The sequence below is a fragment of the Scyliorhinus torazame genome, chromosome 9 (genome assembly GCF_047496885.1).
Source record: "Scyliorhinus torazame isolate Kashiwa2021f chromosome 9, sScyTor2.1, whole genome shotgun sequence".
NCBI classification, from domain to species: domain Eukaryota; kingdom Metazoa; phylum Chordata; class Chondrichthyes; order Carcharhiniformes; family Scyliorhinidae; genus Scyliorhinus; species Scyliorhinus torazame.
Genome location: NC_092715.1, coordinates 62,336,462 through 62,359,779, shown reverse-complemented (window position 1 = coordinate 62,359,779; position 23,318 = coordinate 62,336,462). Strand labels below are relative to the sequence as shown.

At 44.0% G+C, this 23,318-nt stretch overlaps 1 protein-coding gene across 1 annotated transcript in view; it reads right to left on the bottom strand.

Moving 5' to 3' along the window:
• ap3b1a (adaptor related protein complex 3 subunit beta 1a) overlaps nt 1–23,318 on the bottom strand; it is a 411,535-nt gene that overhangs the window by 232,495 nt on the left and 155,722 nt on the right. Inside the window, exons 8-9 of the mRNA XM_072516008.1 lie at nt 7,134–7,292; nt 1,297–1,394 (exon numbers count right to left, since the gene is read on the bottom strand). Coding sequence (XP_072372109.1) covers nt 1,297–1,394; nt 7,134–7,292 — 257 coding nt within the window. The remainder of the gene's footprint in view (nt 1–1,296; nt 1,395–7,133; nt 7,293–23,318) is intronic.

Genomic DNA, 23,318 nt, shown 5'->3' with positions numbered 1-23,318 from the left:
AATTGCCTTTGAGAAGATGTTGGTGAAGAGCCTTCGTGAACTGTTGTCACGCATCTGGTATAGGTATGCCAACAGTGTCGTTAGGGAGTGAGTTCCAGGATTTTGATCCAGCAACAGTGAAGGAACTACAATATAGTTCTGAGTCAGGATGATGTGTAGTTTGGAAGGGAACGTGCAGGTGGTGGTGCTCCCGTGCACCTCTGCCCTCATCCTTCTATTTGGTAGAGGTCACAGGTTTGGGAGGTGCTGTCAAAGAAGCCTTGGTGCATTGCTTCAGGGCATCTCTTATGTGGTACACACTGTTGTAACTGTGAGCTGATGGTAGAGGCGCCAATCAAGAGGGCTGCTTTGTCCTGGATGTTGTTGAGCTTCGAGCATTGCTGGAGCTGCACCCATCCAGGAAAGGGGAGAGTATTCCATCACGCTGCTGACTTGTGCCTTGTAGATGATGGACAGGAGGTCAGGCAGAGAATTATTTGACACAGAATGTCCAGCCTCTGACCTGCTCTTGCTGGTCCAGTTAATTTTCTAGACAAACGTAAACACCAGGAGTAAGCATCTACTCTAGCAGACAAGGTTTGTCTGGGTACACCAAATTAGTCCCAAATGAATCCCAAGTGTCAGCTTCCATTAAAATGACTAGAGTTGCTCCAAAGTAAAATATGTTCAGTTCCACAGAACTCCACCTCCAATGTCACTCAAACAAGAATGGGGAGTTCCAAAAGCTAACTTGATCCTGTCCTTACCTGGCATCCAATGAAAGACATTTCTAGAATCAAGTCCTTGGACAGCAATCATGAGAGGCAACTCTTTGATAAATTCCTCCTTCTTCCAGGAGCCCAGTCACCTTACCACCATTCCAACTGCTATTTCAAGGAGACAGTCACACACTGCACTCGAAACAGCAACTCCGTTTCTCTCTCCACAGCTGTTGCCAGTCCTGCCGAGCTTTTCCAGCCCTTTGTTTTCATTTCAGACCTCCAGCACACACATTATTTTTCTTTTATCCAGCTGAGTTTAGTTACCTCTGAAAAGACTAGGGATTGAATAAAGGGACTTTCCAAACTATATGACTTAACTGTGCCATTTTAACAAGGTGAGGCAGAGTTAAACACCTGACCCGCACTACAGAAAACACGCAAACCAAAATCTCAGATCTTCAAAGCTGAAGCCAACAATCTATTTTCACAAGGCATTGGGTCATCAACCTTAGACTGTTAGTTTCAAATGAATGAAACCCGCGACACTCTAGTGGAGGACGCTAGTTCTGCAGGTAGAATTAAACAAGTAACTTACCTGTGGCTTCGAAGCAATCGAACCAATGACTTAGCAACAATGTTGACCTCTGACTTTGGCGCAAGGTGCCAGTAAAGCTGAGCAACCCCCATTACCACCTGAAAAAGATAAAGAACTTTACAGCTCAATCATTAAATATCACCAGCAACTTGAAATGTGCATTATCAGATTTTTACATAGGACCAGGAGTAGGCCATTCAGCCCATTGAGCCTGTTCCGCCATTCAAATAGATCATGGTTGGTCTAGCTCAATGCCACTTTCTTGCGCAATCTCCATACATATCAGGGGCTGTTTACCACAGGGCTAAATCGCTGGCTTTGAAAGCAGATCAAGGCAGGCCACCAGCACGGTTCAATTCCCGTAACAGCCTCCCCGAACAGGCGCCAGAATGTGGCGACTAGGGGCTTTTCACAGTAACTTCATTGAAGCCTACTTGTGACAATAAGCGATTTTCATTTCATTTCATACTTCTTGATGTCATTAGTCTCCCGAAATTTTTCAATTTCTGTTTTGAACATGTTCAATAATTGAGCTTCCACAACCCTCTGTGGTGGAGAATTCCAAAGATTCACCACCTGTCTGAGTGAAGAAATTCCTCCCCATCTAAATCTTAATTGGCGGTGGTATGGTGGCAGTGGTCAGCGCCAGGGACCTGGGTTCAATTCCAGCCTTGGGTGACCTTGTGTGGAGTTTGGACTTCCTCCCAATGCCTACATGGGTTTCCTCCCACAGTCCAAAGATATGCAGGTTAGATGGATTGGCCATGTAGAATTACCGCTTAGTGTCCAAAAAGATGTGGTTGCAAAAATCAGGAGAAGACTTGAGAATTTGTAAACAAGGCTCAGAATTTTGATTTCAATGAAGGAAGTGAGGGGGTGAGAAAAAAGGGGTCATGATCTCTGAGGAATGGGATTTAGTGTCGAGTAGGATGGATCTAGTTTTGGATGGGTTCGGTGTTTACATAAGAAGGAATTCTAGAAGCTGGTGACAGAGTGTCACAGTCGTTCAAACATGGCGGCACGGTAGCACATCCTAATTGCGTAGTACATTGGTTAGCACAGTTGCTTCACAGCGCCAGGGTCACAGGTTTGATTCCCAGCTTGGGTCACTGTCTGTGTGGAGCCTGCATGTTCTCCCTATGTCTGTGCGGTTTCCTCCCACAAGTCCCGAAAGACGTGCCGTTAGGTGAATTGGACATTCTGAATTCTCCCTCAGTGTACCTAAACAGGCGCCGGAATGTGGTGACTAGGGGCTTCTTCAAAGTAACTTAATTGCAGTGTTAATGTAAGCCTACTTGTGACAATAAAGATTATTATGTAGATGACAAGGGTGCAGATGCATCTTTCAATGGTAACATGATCAAGGTAAAAGATAATATTGAAGAACTGGATAGAATAAGAGCAGCACTGTGGCACAGTGGTTAGCACTGCTGCATCACAGCACCAGATTCCCGGGTTCAATTCTGGCCTTGGGTGACTGGGTGGAGTTAGCACGTTCTTTCAGTGTCTGCGTGGGTTTCCTCCTGGTGCTCTGGTTTTCTCCCACAGTCCAAAGATGTGTAGGTTAGGTGGATTGGCCATGATAAATTGCCCCGAGGTGGGGGTTACAGGATGGGGGATTGGGCCTAGACAGAGTTCTCTTTCAGAGGGCCGGTGCAGACTCGATGGGCTGACTGGCCTCTCTCTACACTGTAGGGATTCAAAGAAATCTATGAAAAATCTATCAAGAGATTAGAAGCTTTAGCCCAAAATCAGTTTGCACACCAACACTCTGCACCATCCATTTAATCTGAAAAGCAACAGAGTAGTGCAGACATGATGGGTTAAATGGCCTCCTTCTATGCCGTAACAATTCTGCAATGCCATAACAATTCTTGTGAAGACTGGAGACTCTTTCCGAGTTTTTGACAGAAGCCAAATAAGTTGTCTCCTTTTTTGCCAATATTAAATTAGAGAAAACTTTGATGTCAGACAATCAGACAATAAAGCGATGGTAATTAAGCTGGGGTAGATGCGCAAAGCAATTACCATACCAATGGAAATTGAACCGAATACCCACTGATAGTACTGAGGGGCAGCACATAGACAAATAAGAGGAGTCAAAGGTGAAGCTTTGCTGTACTTGTGAGCTGACCATGCATTGGTGAGAGGATAAAACTTTACAGAAATAAGATGGCTATGAATGTACATGGACTTGACGAAACAAGTGAAAATAATGCTCCAATATTTAGCCACGAATGGAGCAGAGTCAGTGATGGCAAATTTCACAGGGGGTTAAAGGAGGGATAATACACCACAGTTCAAGACAAAGCAGATGATAGTAAATGATCAGGGTAGTCTCGGCAGCGTGGAGAGGATGAAAATGGGCTGAATGAGCAAGAGGATAAGTAGTTTTTGAAATTAGTGACAAAGGGCAGTTTGTTGCTTCTAACCAAGCCTCTCCTTCAGTTAGTTTCCTGTTAAATTCCTTATCCACCCATTTCGCACCTTTAGAGTCCGGTATTAAATTATCACGACCACCCTCCCATTCTCCATAGATTTCTGCTTACCAAAACCTTGTTTTTAAAAAAATATATATATATTTATTAAAGTTTTTTAACACAATTTTTCTCCCTTACAAACAATAACCCCCCACCCCCCCGTAACAAAACAAAAAAAACGAGAAATCGCGCAGAGCAAGATATATACATGGCAAAATGATATATTTACACAGCTTTGTACACTGGCTCTCACCTGCACGTGCCAGTTTCCCCAACCCTTCATGTTATCTCTTGCTCATCCACCCTCCCAGGCAGTCCCCCCTTTCCCCCCCCCCCCTCCCAGGACGTCCGTCTCTCCCCCCCCGCAAGGTTGCTGCTGCTGCTGACCGACCTTCCTCTAACGCTCCGCGAGATAGTCTAGGAACGGTTGCCACAGCCTGTAGAACCCCTGCGCAGACCCTCTCAAGGCGAACTTAATCCTCTCCAACTTTATGAACCCAGCCATATCATTTATCCAAGCCTCCAGGCTGGGGGGCTTCGCCTCCTTCCACATTAGCAAGATCCTTCGCCGGGCTACTAGGGACGCAAAGGCCAGAATGCCGGCCTCTTTTACCAAAACCTTGTTGCTGTACCCTCCCATACTCTGCCCCACTCAACTATCTTGATCTACGTAGGCTCACACTCACCCATAATACTCACCATATTCAAATTTCTCCATCATCTCAATCCCCAATTTGCCTGACATTCTCCAGGGCTACACATCTCCAGTCTTCCCAATAATAGTTGTGGAATCGCAGAATTGTTACGGCACAGAAGGAGGCCATTTAATCCATCATGTCTGCACTTCACTATCCATTGACTCCCTAATTTTGAGCTTCCGTCACCTCACGCTCTGGAATGTCATCCCTAAACCTCTCTACCTCTTTAATACCAGCATTAACTTTGATTACAGACCTGCCTCCTCATGTCTCCACCTTTAGGATCTCTGAGGCACACTGTTAAAAATGTTAAATAAGTGCAAAATGCTAATAAGTTAATCCGTTTTGTATGGTAGTAGGGAGAGCAGCATTACAGCTGCAAAAACTATTTCCTCTTCTCTGAAAAGTGCACCATGATCTTCATCACCTTAGTGCATTTAACAATGTCCAATTTTGTTTGTTGGAAACTGAAATAAGTTTCATAAAATTATTCCACTCCGGAAATCTGACAAGCAGTGATAATAACCACATCAGCTTGAATCAAAACAAGAAAAAAAATAACAGTTTCCCTGAATGGGATTTTTTTTGGAACTTGAAAGTTTTCTGATTATTTGTCCAGTGTTTTGCAACTTAGCCTTACTTTCTAATAACTGTTACTAGTAAACATTTCACTGGAGGAACCCATCAGCATTGCACAGCCTCCTCGAGTGAGGCGTGTGCAGCGGTGCCTAATACCAACTTATCATTTGGCCATCCAGCTTTTTGCAATGGCCAGAAGTGCAAGCATAATTTTATCATTATTTTTCCTTCAGTAAAATATAGTGCTTACAGTGCTTTATTAGAGGGTGGTGTCTATCCAGCAGGTCAAAGGCAAACCAGTAACATTCACCAAGCAGCAATTCTTATGCCAGATGTTGCGTTATTACAAGCGATCAGTCTTCCAAACACTTCCAGTGTGCATGTCCTGCAATACAACCACACCATTCTGGCAATATGGCTGTATATGTGACACCTTTTGGGCAAGTGGTGAACCACAAATTGCAACCAGTGGGCAACAGATGTTATTTAAATTACCACATTTTTAGAAGTCAGGCCTCACATCAGCTTTGTTTCAAGGACTGACTGTGTCATCACCTCTAGCCAATTGTAGTTGAAGATTCATAATAAGGTTACCAAACATGGGATTGTGCATGCATGGTTCTTCTTTGATTGACATGCAATGGCAATGCCAGTCAGCAGAATCACACTTGCTCCACTTTCGCTGCTAGTCTATCGAATGAAGCATTAGAACATAGAAGAGTACAGCACAGTACAGGCCCTTCGGCCAACGATGTTGTGCCGACCATTTATCCTAATCCAAGATCAACCTAACCTACACCCCTTCAATTTACTGCTGTCCATGTGCCTGTCCAAGTGTCGCTTAAATTTTCCCTAATGACTATGACTCCACCACCTCTGCTGGCAGTGCATTCCACGCACCCACCACTCTCTGTGTAAAGAACCTACCTCTGACATCTCCCCAATACCTTCCTCCAATCACCTTAAAATTATGCTCCCTTGTGACAGTCATTACTGCCCTGGAGAAAAGTCTCTGGCTATCCACTGTATCCATGCCTCTCATCACCATGTACACCTCTATCAAGTTACCTCTCTTCCTGCTTCGCTCCAGTGAGAAAAGCCTTCGCTCCCTCAACCTTTCTTCATAAGACATGCCCTCCAGTCCAGGAAGCATCCTGGTAAATCTCCTCTGCACCTGCTCCAAAAGCATCCACATCTTTCCTATGAGGTAACCAGAACTGGACACAATATTTCAAGTGTGGCCTAACCAGGATTTTATAAAGCTGCAGCAAAACCTCATGGTTCTTAAACTCAATCCCCCTGCTAATGAAAGCCAACACACCATACGCCTTCTTAACAATCCTATCAACCTGGGTGACAACTTTGAGGGATCTATGTATGTGGACTCCATGATCCCTCCGTCCCTCCACACTTCCAAAAATTCTCCCTTTAACCCTGTATTCAACAATCAAATTTCAAAATGAATCACTTCACATTTATCTAGGTTGAACTCCATATGCCACTTCCCAGCCCAGCTCTGCATCCTGTCAATGTCCTGTTGTAACCTGCAACAGCCCTCGACACTATCTACAACTCCACCAACTTTCATGTCATCGGCAAACTTACTAACCCATCCTTCCACTTCCTCATCCAAGTCATTTATAAAAACCACAAAGAGCAGGGGTCCCAGACTAGATCCCTGTGGGACACCACTGGTCACGACCTCCAGGCGATATACTTTCCATCCACTACCACTCGCTGCCTTCTTTCGGCTAGCTAATTCTGTATCCAGACAGCCAAGTTTCCCTGTATCCCATGCCCCCGTACTTTCTGAATGAGCCTACCATGGGAATCTTATCAAATGCCTTACTGAAATCCATATACACCACAACCACTGCCCGACCTTCATCAATGTGTCTCATCACATCCTCAAGGAATTCAATGAGGTTTGTGAGGCATTAGTGACATCATCCGGAAGCAATCAGGGTGGAAAGGCGACACATCATTGTTTCATTTTCCCTCCCTTACTAGTGATGTACATCAAAAGTAACATTGATTTACTGATTATAACAATTAAGGTACACAAAATTACGATGCGTACAGCAGCATTCCTGCTCTGCAGTAAAGGCTTGGTATTCCGGAGGAGCAGCCGATGATCTGGGTCCATTACATACGGCTGTTTAGCAGCAACACCATTTTTGTTCTGGTCTTCATCAGAATCATAGAATGTTTTCTCATTGCTTTCATCCAGCAACTCCTCCTGAAAGGAAATAAATAATTAATTGTGACAAAAATGATCTATTGCTAGAAGCTTTATGGGCCCTTCAATATCTCTATTATCTATTCAAAAACTGCAACTGGAATAACCAAGAAAAAATATAACTAAGTTTACAATACAGTGCTGTATTCCCTGCTGCAGAACTTACTGAGCTTGTGTTTTAGCAACTGAAAATTATAACGGCAACTTTTACTGTCTCTGAATATGGTATTTATAATGCCCGTCAGATAAACTCATGTTTTGCTCTAACAAAGAGTTGGCAGACTCAATGGCTGAACAGACTCATTTTGCACTGTTAACTTCTATGGCATTGTTTCCATGTTCAATACAGGTACTATCAGCAATGTTGTGAAAATTTATATATAATTTGATGCCATTTACATTGCATGTTTTAACATACAAATGTTATATAAACAGGTTACAGTCCACCCCTAGTCGTGTGTCATCGGTACAATTAAAAGTTTCAGGTTGTGCTCATCATAATCCGTTTCATATTTAGATTTATTTTCTCTGTTTTTGTGGCAAATTTGAAACTTTCCATCATGTGAAAGTCGCTATTTCAAAATTAAACATGAAATTCAGAGCACCTGATTATTTTTGGCTCCATTGAGGATTCATATCCAAGAGCTAATTATTTTCTCAATTCTGAAAGTGTAGGGTGGCTTTTACCTGTATTGTCAGCATAAGAGACTAGTTTCAACTGATAACTAATTTAGTCCTTCAAACATACAGTGGACAATCCAAAATAAGATGTCCAGGTAAATACTAAAAAAAAACACTCATCTGAGGCATTGTAAAAGGATGTGTTTGTTTTAAAAAGCACTCAAGTCACAAAGCCAATTGCTTTTTGTCAAAAGCACAATAAATAAATTGACTGCCACTAAGTGAAGAAAAAGCAGACCTAAATCAGTCCCATCAAGAGCTCCATACAGCACACAACCTAAAATTACCCTATTTTCACAACAACAGGCACTGACAGTGCTGTTAAGTGCATTAGCTGTCCACAGAGATGACAGCAAGCCATCAACTCCACTGAGCAAAGCCACTCAACAAGAAGCTGCACTTTATAGCTGCACATAACAGTAAATAACCTTCAATTAGAGGCAAGATGTGAATTGTGGAAATATTAACTTACTAACAGCTGAATTTCTTGAGCTTTGCTGTTAACCAAATTTTTAAAAAACATATCTTCAGTGGAGGCGGGGGCGGGGGGGGGGAGGGGGGGGCAATGCAAGCCTTCTTCAATTCATCTTCATCATAATTTAACCTTCAGCATAACTAGTCTACATATTAATTTTGCAGCTCTACAATCTTTTTGTTTACACAACTGGGCACTAGTGCCAAGCAGAAATGTTAACATAACAGCACAAATAAGTGTAAGTCAAGGTCATTATAATAAAGTAATATAAGTAAACAAAGTAGGGTAAGGGAAGTAAAGTTAGTGTAAGGGAGGTAAGTAAACTGTTTTTATATAGCTTAATATTTTGTTAAAGGGGAATAAATAAAGGGTTTAAGGGTGGTCATGGCAGGACAGCATGTACCCGTGAAATGCTCCTCCTGTACTATGTGGCAAATCATGGAAGCTTCAGTTGTCTCTGGTGACCATGTGTGCAGGAAATGTGTCCAACTGCAGCTACTGGCTAACCATTTCAGAGCTGGAACATCCACGATGCTAAGCAGGTAGTGGATAGCATGCTCAGTGAGTTGGTGACACTGCAGGTGAGGACTAAACAGGCAGAAAGGACATGGGTGACCACCAGAGTAGAGGAAGGCAGGTAGTGCAGGACTTCCCTGGGACCATCCCCCTTTCAAACAGATATACCTTTTTGGATAATGTTGGGGGAGATGACTGCATAGGGGAAAGCAGTGACAACCAACCTCATGGCACTATGGGTGGGTCTGCTGCACAACAGCGGAGGAGAAAGAACAGCAGGGCTATAGTGGTGGGGGATTCAATTGACAGGCGTTTCTGTGGCTGTAAAAGAGAACCCTAGATGGCATGTTGTCTCCCTGGTGCCAGGGTCAGGGATGTCACTGAACGATTGCAAGGCAAACAGACCAATATTGTGGTACACATTGCGACCAACAATATAGGCAGAAAAAAGGAGGAAGTCCTGCAAGCAGAATTTAGGGAGCTAAGAAATAGATTAAAAAACAGGACCGAGAAGGTAGTAATCTCTGGATTACTTCTGCTGTCATGTGCTATTGAGTACAGAAATAGGAAGTTAGTCCAGATGAATGAGTGGGTGGCGAGATGGCGCAGGAGGGAGGGATTTAGATTTCTGGGAGATTGTGATCATTTTTGGGGACTGTGGGACCTGTACAAGGCAAATGGTTTGCACCCGAACCGTAATGGGATCAGTGCCCTTGCAGGGAGGTTTGCTCATGCTGTTGGGGGCGGTTTAAACTAACTTGGCAGGGGCCTGGGACCCTGAAAGAAGGTTCAGCAGGGATAGATGCACAGCCAAAATTAGAAGAGACATCAAGTGAGTCAGGAAGGCACAGAATGTCTAGGCCAGTTAAGTCACAAGGGAGTTTGGCAAGATTGGATGGTATTTATTTTAATATAAGGAGTCTGAAAAACAAGGCATATGAATTGTGGGCACATGATATGATGTCATTGCTGTCACTGAGACATGGTTGAAAGAGGACAGGATTGGGAGCTCAGTATTCCACGACAGAGGATCTTCAGGCAAGATAGGAAAGGAGGTAAAAGGGGGTGTTGCAATTTTGATAAGGGAATCAATTGCAGCAGAAAGGAGGGACAACATCTTAGAAGGCTCTTCAACTGAAGCCTTATGGGTGGAACTTAAAAACCAAAAAGGAGCAATCACATTGCTGGAAGTGTTCTATAGGCTCCCAGTCTGAGAGAAATAGAAGAGCAGATATGTTGGCAAATTTCAGAGAAGTGTAAAAGTAATAGGGTAGCGATCGTGGGGGATTTCAACTTCCCCAACATTAACTGGGGTAGCCATAGTGTGAAAGATTTAGAGGGAGCAGAGTCATGCGCAATATTCCAAGTGCGTCCGTACCAAGGTTCTATACAACTGCAGCATGACTGGTCAGTTTTTATACTCGAATGCCCTGTCCTATGAAGGCAAGTATTCCATATGGTTTCTTGACTACCTTGTCCACTTGTATTGCCACTTTCAAAGATCTGTGGACCTCCACACCCAGATCTCTCTGACTTTCGATATTCCTAAGGGTTTTGCCATTAACGGTATATTTCCTCTCGTTAGACCTACCAAAATGCATTACCTCACACTTGTCTGGATTAAACTCCATTTGCCATTTCTCTGCCCAAGTCTCCAACATATCTATGTATCCTCTGACAATCCTCAACACTATCTGCCACTCCATCAACCTTGGTATCATCCTCAAACATATCAGACCAGCTACATTTTCCTCTAAATCGTTTATGTATACGACAAACAATAGAGGCCCCAGCACAGATCCCAGTGGAACACCACTAGTCACAACCTTCCATTCAGAAATACACCCTTCTACTCCTACACTTTGCCTTCTGTGACCAAGCCAGTTCTGTATCCATCTTACCACCTCACCTCTGATCCCGTGAGACTTGCTCTTTTGTACCAGTTTGCCATGAGGCACCTTGTCAAAAGTTTTACTGAAGTCCATGTAAACAACATACCGCCCTTCCCTCATCAATCATCTTTGTCATCTCCTCAAAAAACTCCGTAAAGTTAGTGAGGCACGACCTCCCCTTCACAAAACCATGCTGTCTATCGCTAATGAGTCCATTTGTTTCCAAATGGGTATAAATCCTGTCCCTGAGAATTCTCTCCCACTGACATGAGGCTCACTGGCCTATAGTATCCAGGATTATCCCTGCTGCCTTTCTTAAACTGCGGTATCACATTAGCTATTCTCCATTACTCTGAGACCTCCCCTGTAGCCATTGAGTATACAAAGATGTCAGTCAAGGCCCCAGCAATTTCCTCCCTTGCTTCCCTCAGTATTCTGGGGTAAATCCCATCCGGCCCAGGAGACTTTTCGACCTTAATATCATTTTTAAAACTCAATACCTCCTCCTTTACGATGTCAACATGACCCAGACTGTCCACACACCCTACCCAAGAATCATCTTCCACAAAGTCCTTTTCTTTGATGCAAAGTACTCATTTAGTACCTCATCCTGTTCCTGCTTACTTATCAACTTTAACCACAGCCAGCCTATCTAACACCGCCACACCATTTTTAGGCCATCTTTCCTCCCACTCTAACCTTGGCAGCATCTTCCTCCTTGGTAAAAACAGATGCAAAATATATCTGATGCATATGTATACATGTAGCGTCCAGCAAGGGTAAGTGAGCTATGCTTACCAGAAGCCACATATAAAACATATGAAGGGACTCGTCCTATGTAGGCAAAAGGGATGTGTTCTGTCTCCATATGTAAATCCCATTTTTAGTCCCTAGTCGGCTCAGTTCTTCCTTTCACTACACTTTTACTATTTTACATATCCACAGGCTTTTGCATTTCTTAAATTAGTTGACAGTCTCTCCTCATATTCTTCTGGATTCACATCATATTACAATTTCCCTCTCTATTTTCTGCATTAAGCCTGGTTCGCTCTCGTATCAACCTGACACCAGTCATATGCACTCTTTTTCTGCTTCATCTTTTTCTCTGTGAGATCTGGCTTTCTTTGTCCTACCTTTCCTCCTTGCAAGAATGTATCTTGACTGTACCTAAACTATCTTTCTCTTTAAAAGCAACCCATTTCTGAATTACAGTTTTGCTGTCAATCTGAGATTCCAATTTACCTGGGCCAGATCTATCTCACACCATTGCAATAGGTCCTCCAACCCACCGCATCCGCCACCATTTATTATTTTTACTTCGTATTACTCCTGGTGCTTTCTCAAGCCGAATCTAAACCTTATAAAAATACCACGATCACTGTCCCTTAGACATTCCCCTATGATACTTATTCCACTTCGCCCACCTTCTCCTTCGGAACTAGCTGGTTACAATCAATCTATAATCAATTAGCATACAAACAGATGCTGAGGAGACATGGAAATCCTCAACAGTGTAAACTTCTAGTCACACTTCAAAATCAGCTGTTCCTCCCAAGCATGCTACATTTGCATTGTGTCATGTCACAAATTACTATCATTGTAGCGCTATGTACAGGATCCCAAAATATTCCTCAAGTACAAAATCTAGACTGACATTCCAGAGCATCATTGAGGGAGTGCTGTCAGAGGTGATGTGAAACCAATGTTGCCCCCTCAGGTGAGATTAAAGATCCCATGACATTATTTCAAAGAAGAGCAGGGAAGTTATCCCCAGGTCCTGGCCAATATTTATCCACGAACAATACAAAACAGATTAATTGTTTTTTATTATTTTGTTATTTTGTTATTTGTGGGAGCTTGCTGCGTGCAAATTGGCTTCCATAGTTCCCACATTACAATATTGATTACACCAGGCACTTCATTGGCAGTAAAGCACTTTATGACCCAAAATGATGAAAAAGCCGCTACTTCAGTTGAGCTACAACACTGGCATCTACCAGACAATGTGCAAATCAGCCCAGCTCTGCCCTCTCCACAAAATGCAGGACAGAAGCTCCAACACTTTCTTTTCCTTTTTTTAAAATAAATTTTAAGTACCTAATTCATTTTTTTTCCAATTAAGGGGCAATTTAGTGTGGCCAATCCACCTACCCTGCACAGCTTTGGGTTGTGGGGCAGACACGGGGGGGAAAGTGCAAACTCCACATGGACAGTGACCCGGGGCCGGGATCGAACCAGTGTATTTGGCACCGTGAGGCAGCAGTGCTAACCACTGTGCCTCCATGCTGCCCGAGCTAACAGCACTAAAGAAACGTAACACCATCCAAAGCAAAGTAGCCTGCTTGACCAGCATGCCTTTCACCAGCTAAAACATTCACTTCCTCCACCACCAGGTCAGTGGCAGTAGTCTGTACCATCTACAAGATGTATTGCAGCAACTTACCAAGGCTCCTTCAACAGCACCTTCCATCAAAAAGGTGGTGCAGTGGTTAGCACTATTGCCTACGGCACTGAGGACACTGGTTCGATCCCGGCCCCCGTCTATGTGGAGTTTGTACATTCTCCCCGTGTCTGCATGGGTTTCACCCCCACTACCCAAAGATGTGCAGGTTAGGTGAATTGGCCACGCTAAATTGCCCCTTAATTGGAAAAAAAATAATTGGGTACTCTAAATTTAAAGATGGTCACAATTAAGGGGTTTCTCAGATCGTCTGGCATGCTCTCTTCCTTCCAGACAAGGGTGATGAGGTTGTTGATTCTTGTCAAGAGTGACTCTCTGCTGCATTTGAATACTTCTGCAGGGATTCCATCTGTTGAGGGCTGTGCCTTGGTTGAGGAGGTCCTCAAAGTGCTCTCTCCAGTGGGCATTGACTGCCTCCCTGTCTTGAAATGAGAGCTTCCCTGTTTTTGGCTCTCAGTGGGGTAGAATCATAGATGGTTTTGACTGTGAAGAAACCACACACATCGTGGTTATCGGCAAGTTGCTGAGTCTCCTACGTTCTTTCCACCCACCATCTGTTCTTTAGGTCGCGAGTTCTTTGTTGTACCTCGGCCTGCAGTTTCCTGTCGGCTTCTCCTCACTCGAGTTTCGGTCAACCTGCCAGTTCAGGAACACCTTACGTTTGCGGTCAAGAAGATCCTGGATCACCTGATCATTCTCGGCGAACCAGTCTTGGTGCTTCCTGGTCAAGTGCCCGAGTGTCTCCTCACAGGTGCTGACTATGGTGGCTTTTCAGGCGGACCATGCTGTGGGAATTCTGCGGCTTTGGCTCGTTGGTTCTCGCCAGGTTAGCTGTGATGCGCCGACTCAGTAGCTCTTTCTTATCAGGGTCTTTGAGTCCAGAGACATGGAGTCTCCTGTTGCAAAGTTTTTTCTGCCTGTGCCAATTTGAGGCCAGAGTGATGGACATGGTAGAGCAGATTAGTCGGTGGTCAGTCCAGCAGTCGCCAGCTCCAGTTGTGGTGCGGACAATCATATAGTCTATTAGGTGCCAGTGCTTGGAGCGGGTGACTATGGTAGAGCAGATTAGTCGGTGGTCAGTCCAGCAGTCGCTAGCTCCAGTTGTGGTGCGGACGATGATATAGTCTATTCGGTGCCAGTGCTTAGAGCTGGTGTATTGCAATGAGGTCTTCGGCTTGTCCCTTTGGCGGAATAGGGTGTTTGTGATGACCAAGTTCTAACATATTGTCAGGTGGACAACTCCGTTGGGAGTTTGTTTTCCCCACACTGAAGTCGCCGAGGAGAATCAGCTTGTCTCCCTTTGGGCTGCAGGACAGTGATTGGTCGAGGCTGGAGTAGAATGCCTTTTGTCCCGTTTATTGAATCTAGGGTTGGGGCTGCTTCTGGGCTAGGGTGAGCCGTCGGGTCATCAGTCATCTGCTCACCGCACAGGGCGGTTCGTTGAGATGTCCAACCAATTAATATTCTACGGCAAAGCCGACCCCGTGGGGACGATGTTCTTCTTCTGGTTTGCCTTTCCAGAAGAAGATGTGTCCACCACCTTGTTCTTTAAGCTGGCCATCTCCTACCAGTGGTGTCTCACCCAGGATGGCAATGTCAATGTTGCATCATCGGAGTTCCCAAGCTATGATGGCGGTGTGACACTCAGGTCTGTTGCTGTTGGGGTTGTCCACAAGCGTCCTGATGTTCTGGGTCTCAAAATTCATTTGGGTGGGTGGATTCTTTTTTTTTTTTTTAAATAATTTTTATTAAAGGTTTTCATAAAATATCAATAACAAAATAAGAAAAAAGAACCCAACAGGGGTGAGTACAAAACACAATCTAAAATAGCAACCCCCAAACCCCTCCCCCCCCCCGTACCTGAATAATAAATTAACATTAACACCCCGAGTTAAGGCAACAGGTGTATACACCCCCTCAGACCCTTCCAGTGTAAATAACATAAACAAAAATAAAGTAAACCCCCCCCCCCCCCCCCCCCCCCCGCCGAGCTGCTGCTGCCATTGACCAATGTCTAGCGTTCTGCCAGCAAGTCTAAGAACGGTTGCCACCGCCTAAAGAACCCTTGTACCGACCCTCTCAAGGCGAATTTCACCCTCTCCAATTTAATGAACCCTGCCATATCACTGATCCAGGATTCCACACTTGGGGGCCTCGTATCTTTCCACTGAAGGAGAATCCTCCGCCGGGCTACCAGGGACGCAAAGACCAGAATTCCAGCCTCTTTCGCCTCCTGCACTCCCGGCTCCTCTGCCACCCCAAATATTGCGAGCCCCCAGCCCGGTTTGACCCTGGATCCTACCACCCTCGACACCGTCCTCGCTACGCCCTTCCAAAATTCCTCCAGCGTTGGGCATGCCCAGAACATATGGGTGTGATTTGCTGGGCTCCCTGAGCACCTAACACACCTGTCCTCACCCCCAAAGAACCTGCTCATCCTTGTCCCGGTCATGTCTGCCCTGTGCAGCACCTTAAACTGTACGAGGCTGAGCCTCGCGCATGAAGAGGAAGAGTTCACCCTCCCTAGGGCATCTGCCCACGTCCCCTCTTCGATCTCCTCTCCCAACTCCTCCTCCCACTTACCTTTCAACTCCACCACCGAGGCTTCCTCCTCCTCCTGCATCACCTGGTAAGTTTCCGAGATCTTCCCCAATCCCACTCACCCCCCCGAGAGCACCCTGTCCTGTACTGTGTGTGGCAGTAGCCGTGGGAATTCCACCACCTGCCGTCTGGCAAACGCCCTGACCTGTAAGTACCTGAAGGTGTTCTCCGGGGGGGAGCCCGTACTTCTCCTCCAGCTCACCCAAGCTCGCGAACTTCCCGTCCACAAACAGGTCCCCTAACTTTCGTATGCCTGCCCTGTGCCACCCCGAAAACCCTCCACCTGTTCTTCCTGGGGCGAACCGGTGGTTCCCCTGTAATGGGGTCCACGCCGAGGCCCTAACTTCCCCCCTATGCCGCCTCCACTGCCCCCAAATTTTGAGGGCCGCCACCACCACCGGGCTCGTGGTGTAAACCTCCTTGGAGGGAGCGGCAGCGGCGCCGTTGCCAGCGCCCCCAGACTCGTACCCACATAGGACGCCGTCTCCAGCCTCTTCCATGCAGCCCCCTCTCCCTCCATCACCCACTTGCGCACCATTGTCGCATTGGCGGCCCAGTAGTACCCACAGAGGTTGGGCAGCGCCAGCTCCCCCCTATCTCTACTCCGCTCCAGGAACACCCTTCTCACCCTCGGAGTCACTCGCGCCCACACAAACCCCATTATACTCCTGTTAACCCGCCTGAAAAAAGCCTTCGGGATAAACACAGGGAGTGGGTGGATTCTTTTAATGTGGGGTGGTCATTGCACACTCACGGTCCCGGTGGAGTGAGGTCTTGGTCCAATGGCAGAAAAATCAGAGACGACTGGATACCAGGCTTTGCTGCAGGACAGGGTCTAACTCACGCTTGCCATCTACCATTCATCTGCCTGCCTGTTGGTGACATCAAATTTAAATAATACCCATCTATATTCTCAATATACCAATTAAAACCCCAAGATTGAAATCATTACAGATGCTAGTCTTCAGACAATCCGATTCATATCACCTGATATCAAGAAATGCGATGTGCTGACGGCACTGGTGCCTGACAACATTCCGACAATACTACTGGAGATTTGTGCTCCAGAACTAGTCATGCCCCTGGTCAACCGGTTTCAGTACACCTACAGCACTGGCATCGATCCAGCAATGTGGAAAATTGTCCAGGTATGCGCTGCCCACAAAAAGCAAATTCAACCCCACCAATTACCACCATCAGTCTATTCTCAATCATCACCAAAATAATGAAAGGCGTCACTGACAGTGCTACCTAACACAAAGAAAGGTGGTTGCGGTTGACCATATTTAACAAGAGGGACTCTAACCATCACCCCTTAGCATTCAAAGGCATGACCATCACTTAATCCCCACGATCAACACACAGTGGCAGCAGTGTTCACCATTCACAAAATGCACTGCAGCAAGGTTTCTTCAACAGCACCTTCCAAACCTCCTCCACCTAAGAGGGCATGGGCAGCAAATGCATGGGGACACTACCACCTGGACATTCCCCTCCAAGTCACACACTAATCTGACTTGGAAATATATTGCAGTTCCTTCACTGTTGCTGGGTCAAAATCAAAACTGTGGGTGTACTTGCATCTAAACGACTGCAGTCGTTCACAAAGGCAGCTCACCACCTTCTTTTTTCCCCCCAATTAAGGGCAATTTAGCATGGCCAATTCACCTACTGTGCACATCTTTGGGTTGTGGAGGTGAGACCCATGCAGACATGGGGAGAATGTGCAGGGTGGCACGGTAGCACAGTGGGTAGCACTGTTGCTTCACAGCTCCAGGGTCCCAGGTTCGATTCCAGGCTTGGGACACTGTGTGGAGTCTGCACGTTCTCCCCGTGCCTGTGTGGGTTTCCTCCGGGTGCTCCGGCTTCCTTCCACAAGTCCCGAAAGACGTGCTGTTAAGGTCATTTGGACATTCTGAATTCTCCCTCAGTGTACCCGAACAGGGGCTGGAATGTGGCGACTAAGGCTTTTCACAGTAACGTCATTGCAGTGTTAATGTAAGCCTACTTGTGACAATAAAGATTATTATTATTAAAACTCCACACGGACAGTGACAGTGGCCGGGATCGAACCCTGGTCCTCGGCAACGCGAGGCTTCAGTACTAACCACAGCAACACCGTGCCATCCAGCTCACCACCTTCTTAAGGGCAACTAGGGGTGGGCAATAAATGCTGGCCTCGCCAGCAATGTCCACATCTTGGGAGATAATTTTCAAAAATATCAGTCATTGCACAATCTATAACACAAAGACAAGTGACATCTTTCTGCAGCCCTTTGTGTTCTCTAAATATCAAGTGAATCAACCAGAAACAGATATTATACGATGAGAAGAAAAAGGTCAAAGTCATACAGGAGAAATAAAGCTGACAACTACCATGTTTCACCAAGTTTCAACCTGACTGTTCTCCAAGGAGTGTCTACATTGCAAAAGTGTCCAGTCGCGTGCTATGATGGAATGTGAAGGGGTCACATTTCAAATTCTACCTTTAGGATTTGGAGTAAAGCATCATTGTATTCTGTATTGATACACATTTGCAGCTTTTGTGACAGGATCATAATCTGATATGAATTACAATTCTTGGCTTGCAGCGTGAAGGTAGCTGCAACTGTGGAATACAAACTCAATGTGCTTCCTATATAAAATCCCTTTTATAGCATTAACCATGCATGATTGGATTTAGTTTGGATCAATGACAAACAACATGATCGCACAGGGTTTTTCCAGAGGGTTTCCCTGGAGTACTTTTATGCAATGGGAGCTATTGAATTATCCATCTGTGAGATGGCATTGATTACTGGTACCAATTGGATATTTTGCATCAGGGTATTAGGCTACCCTGAAGCAAAATTAAATTCACAGCCAGAATCTGCTCCAAGATAGAGATATTTTACTTCAAATAGGGACATTTAATGATTTAGAGTACATCCGTGAAACATTGTGCCCTAAAATCTTACCCTTCAATTAATAAATAGACCATATAGCAGGTTCAAAATTAACATAGGTGTTTAATTTCTTGTTCTTCACAAAATCACAAAGTAAATACAACTGAGCAAGGCCAGTGTCCAACTCATTTTAATCTAGAAAAACCTACCCATTTAGCTGCATGGTGAGATGTCCTGAGCCAGTTTTGTGCCTAGAGAAAGTACAGAATGTAAAGAAACCATCCAGAAACGAGGCAAGGCTTTATTTTAAAAAGCAGTCTTTGTTTCCGAATTGTCTTGGATTTCCAGAAGAGTGGAAGAGAGTAAGAAGTCGTGTTGCATACCTTCACTAAAGTTACAGCAGTTTTACCTTGGGTAATATTACTAGATTTTGAGTGTTGAAAATCAATGAGGAACTGTTGCCAAAAAGGTGTTTACTTGTGTGTGTTCTGTCCAAGTGATTTTTTTGGGGGGTATAAGAACATAGGAATTAGGAACACAAATAGGCAATTCAGCCCCTCGAGCCTGCTCTGCCAATCAGATCATGGCTGATATCTTGCTGGTCTCAAATCCACCTCCCCACCTGTTCCCCATATCCCTTTAATATGTTTTTATCAGAAATATATCCGTCTCCTTCTTGAAACCATTTAATGCTCAGACTCCACCGCATTATGAGGCAGCGAGTTCCACAAATTCATCACCATCTGTGAGAAGTAATGTCTCCTCGCCTCAGTTCTAAATCTACCGCCTCTCAGCCTATATCTGTGACCTCTCATTCTAGATAGCCCTACAAGGGGGAATTTTTGGTCTATGTTTATTTCATCAATCCCTTGTAGTATTTTGTATACCTCCATCAGATCCCCTCTCATCCTTCTAAATTCCAGCGAGTACAAGCCCAATCTGTTTAATCTCTCCTCACATGTCAACCTTTCATCCCCGGAATCAATCTGACGAACTTTGTCTAAACAGCCTTCATTGCCACCACATCCGTCCTCAAATAAGGAGACCACAATTGGACACAATGCTCCAGATGTGGTTTCACCAACACCCTATACAATTGCAACATCTCTCTACTTTTATACTCCAATCCTTTTTCAATAAACTCTAACATTACATTTGCCTTTCTAATTACATGCTGTACCTGCATACCAACTTTCTTCGATTCATGAACAAAGATACCAAAGATCCCTCTGCCCTGATGCATTTTGATCTGCTTTCCACTTAGATAATAATTTGCATTTCTATTTTTTATGGATAACCTCACACTTATCCACATTAAGCCCTATCTGCCCAATTTTGGCCCAATTTCCTAACCTATCTATATCCGTCTGTAAAATCTTTATTTCCTCTTCACTGCCTGCCTTTCCTGTTTTGGTGAACTATTTTAACTGGTAACTTTAACCTTGTGTGCTACCTTTTCTTTTCTTCTTGTTAATAAATCTTGCAATTTTTAAAATCCAAAAGAATTTCTGGAATTCTATGCTTCTGCGATCAGCAGTTTTTTCAGAAAAAGATTATGATTAGGAAGGCAAGTCAGCCTCTGGGATTTGGTTTCCACCTTTTATAATTTCTGGTGGAACATCATCATTTCCTGGGGCTTTACCATTGGCAAGAGTCGATAACCTTGTTAAACTCTAATATGGTAGGCTCTCTGTCCAGTTGTTCCATGACAGGAAAGTCTGGAATGGCGCTGAGTTTCTTCAGTGATAATGTGTTCTGTTGTGTAGTGTTCTGTTGTCTAGCGTTCTGATGTGTAGCATTCAAGGTAGTGTCGTGTTACGTAATTTGGAATAACACAAGCTGCCACTTGATGCAGTTTGGAGTAAAAGATGCTCCAGACTTTGAAGTGAGTTCAATGTGCTTTATTGCACTATTAGCACAGTTCTCAATGAGTTTGACTCTCTGCTAATATAAAGGTAGTAACTCAGTCTAACTGAACCAGCCTTGCTCTAAGCCATGTGCTGGGGTGTGATGCTGAGGATACACCCTGTCTCACTCTGTAGATGTTGGTCTGTGGAAAGAGGCGGGGTGTGAGTGCCTCATCCCTTTTATAGTGAGATACGCCCCAGAGTGTCCTGACTGCTCGTTGGTCGTGTCCTATTCGATGTGTTCATTAACTGCATGTTTGCATATCATGACAGGTAGTGCTGGACCTACCACTTCATCTGCTTGCAAGGTTCAGAGAAGATCTTTTTCCATCTTTATCTTCAAAGGGGCTGATTTGGTTTCTGCTGGACCTGTGGCCTTCTTAAATGCTTCATACATCCCTCTCGCATCCCCGGATTCAGCAGTGGATCTTTTCAACCAGTATTGACTGGCACAGTGTTGCAAGTTTTCCTCTTGGCTGCAGCAAGTGGCTCCATTTCAGTCCAGCCTCAAACCAGCTAGTGTCCCTCTGACCTATTTTCCCTTAGGCAGTGAATGCAGAGTTGTAGACAGTGCTGCATCGAAGATCCCACTTTCACACCACTCTCTGGGTCTTGGGCATTGTTGCCTGAAAGAGCCTGACCAAGTATGGGCTTGAAGAGCTATAATTAGGAATTGGACAGGCAAAACGGTAAAATACAAGTCAGCCTGTCATGCTGAGAGGATGGTGGAGTGGTAGAATTACTAAATGGTTTAAGGCACACTCACCAACTGTGGGGCAAATGGAGGGGCATTACAGAGGTCAAAGTTTGATAACAGATCTGCTGATGGCCTGATGTGTGTGGCTAAAAGCAAATTACTGCGGATGCTGGAATCTGAAACGAAAGAGAAAATGCTGGACAATCTCAGCAGGTCTGACAGCATCTGCAGGGAGAGAAAAGAGCTAACATTTCAAGTCCAGATGACTCTTTGTCAAAGGCTCCCAAATCATAAGGTGTTCGTTTGTCTCTTCTTACAAGATACTCGTTGACTTCTTTAGCCAGGAACAAACACAATACCTCATAAATTATCTTCACCCCAGGGTTCCGCTTCATACGTAAACAATATTCCATTAGCTAGCTATCTGTATACAAGTAAATCGTTCCCAAGATCTATGAGCAGAACACTTTGCCTGCAAATCCATGACATCTCATTTTTATGACACCTTAATCAATGGGTAAACACTTCAAATGGATCCACTTTCAAACAAATTTTCTTGAATAATTAATAGTGCAACAGATGGACTAAAACACAATACAAGACCAGAACAGATCAAGCACTTGCTCATGTCGCAAGTCACGAGGTTACTGTTTAACAAGTTTAACACCTAAATTCCAGTATGCCTCGCTGGCTTCTATTTTTTAACATTATGTTTGATAATTTCTGGGAGCATTACTGCTTCAAAAAAAAACAAAGAAAGTTTTATTCCTGAAGCAAAATATATAATCTCAGAGAATGTTAGAAAATTCCTTCATGTTAAAATTTTGCGGTATATTACACAGCGAAAAAAGTCCTCTTTCTTGCCCAATCTCAAAGATAACACATTATTAATCTGAATGACAAGTTAAAAACTCTTAATACATTACTATACATATTTAGATGCTATTTTCACAATGCTAATTTTGCTTCTGCAAAAATAATTCTGCATTCTACCAAGTTCCTACATATTTTTGTCACACTTTCTCTTAATCCTTCAGTGAGCATACACAATATGCATTTTTAAAATAGGAAACATTTTGTTAAGCTGAGGGTCAATTGTAAGGACATCTCTTTAACAATGGTATTTTTGTAACATTTACAAAAATTTGAAAACCTTCATTTTATCAGTCTCCCAAATTTATTAACTTAAAAAGGTTCAATTTCCATTTTCCTACATCAGCTCCATTTATAAATGTCAAACCCTATAAATATGCTTTTATTTTCTTTTAGTCAAGCACCCCGTTAACAAATCTCCTCATTAATATGGAAATATAAAGTCAATCGGTCTTCTCTGTGACAGCACTATGAATTCAGAGTACTGCACTGTGTAATCGGCTTTACTTAGGCTAGAATATTCATCATAAAAGTTGTCATGTAAGAAAAATTACACAAAATATACCATAATTGATATGACTGCTGTCTAGTTAATAGTCCTTTAATTGTCACCGAGAACATAAGAGTGGTAGATTTACACCCCGATGCTAAGAAGTTAAACCTATAATACAATGTTTATGCTGAAACAAAAAAATGTTGCTTAAGTTTGCATGATTTATAATGTAACTTTTAGTTATGCACATCGATACTCGTAAAAGTGCAAAGAAACATTTACATGGATAGTATCAGGACTGAGAGATTACAGCTAAAGGGAAGAGTGAACATGGTGGGACGTTTTCTTTTACAAAAGGAGAACGCAAAGGAGTCCTATGATGAATGAATGGATTTAAAGATGTGAAAAGGACATAAAGAGGAGGGAGGAGTAAGCCATTCTGTCATTCAATAAGATCATGGTTGGTCTGATTGAGGCCTTCCCTTTCCTGCTTGCTCCCATAACTCTCGATTCCCTTGCAGATCAAAAATTGTCAAATGTGGAAA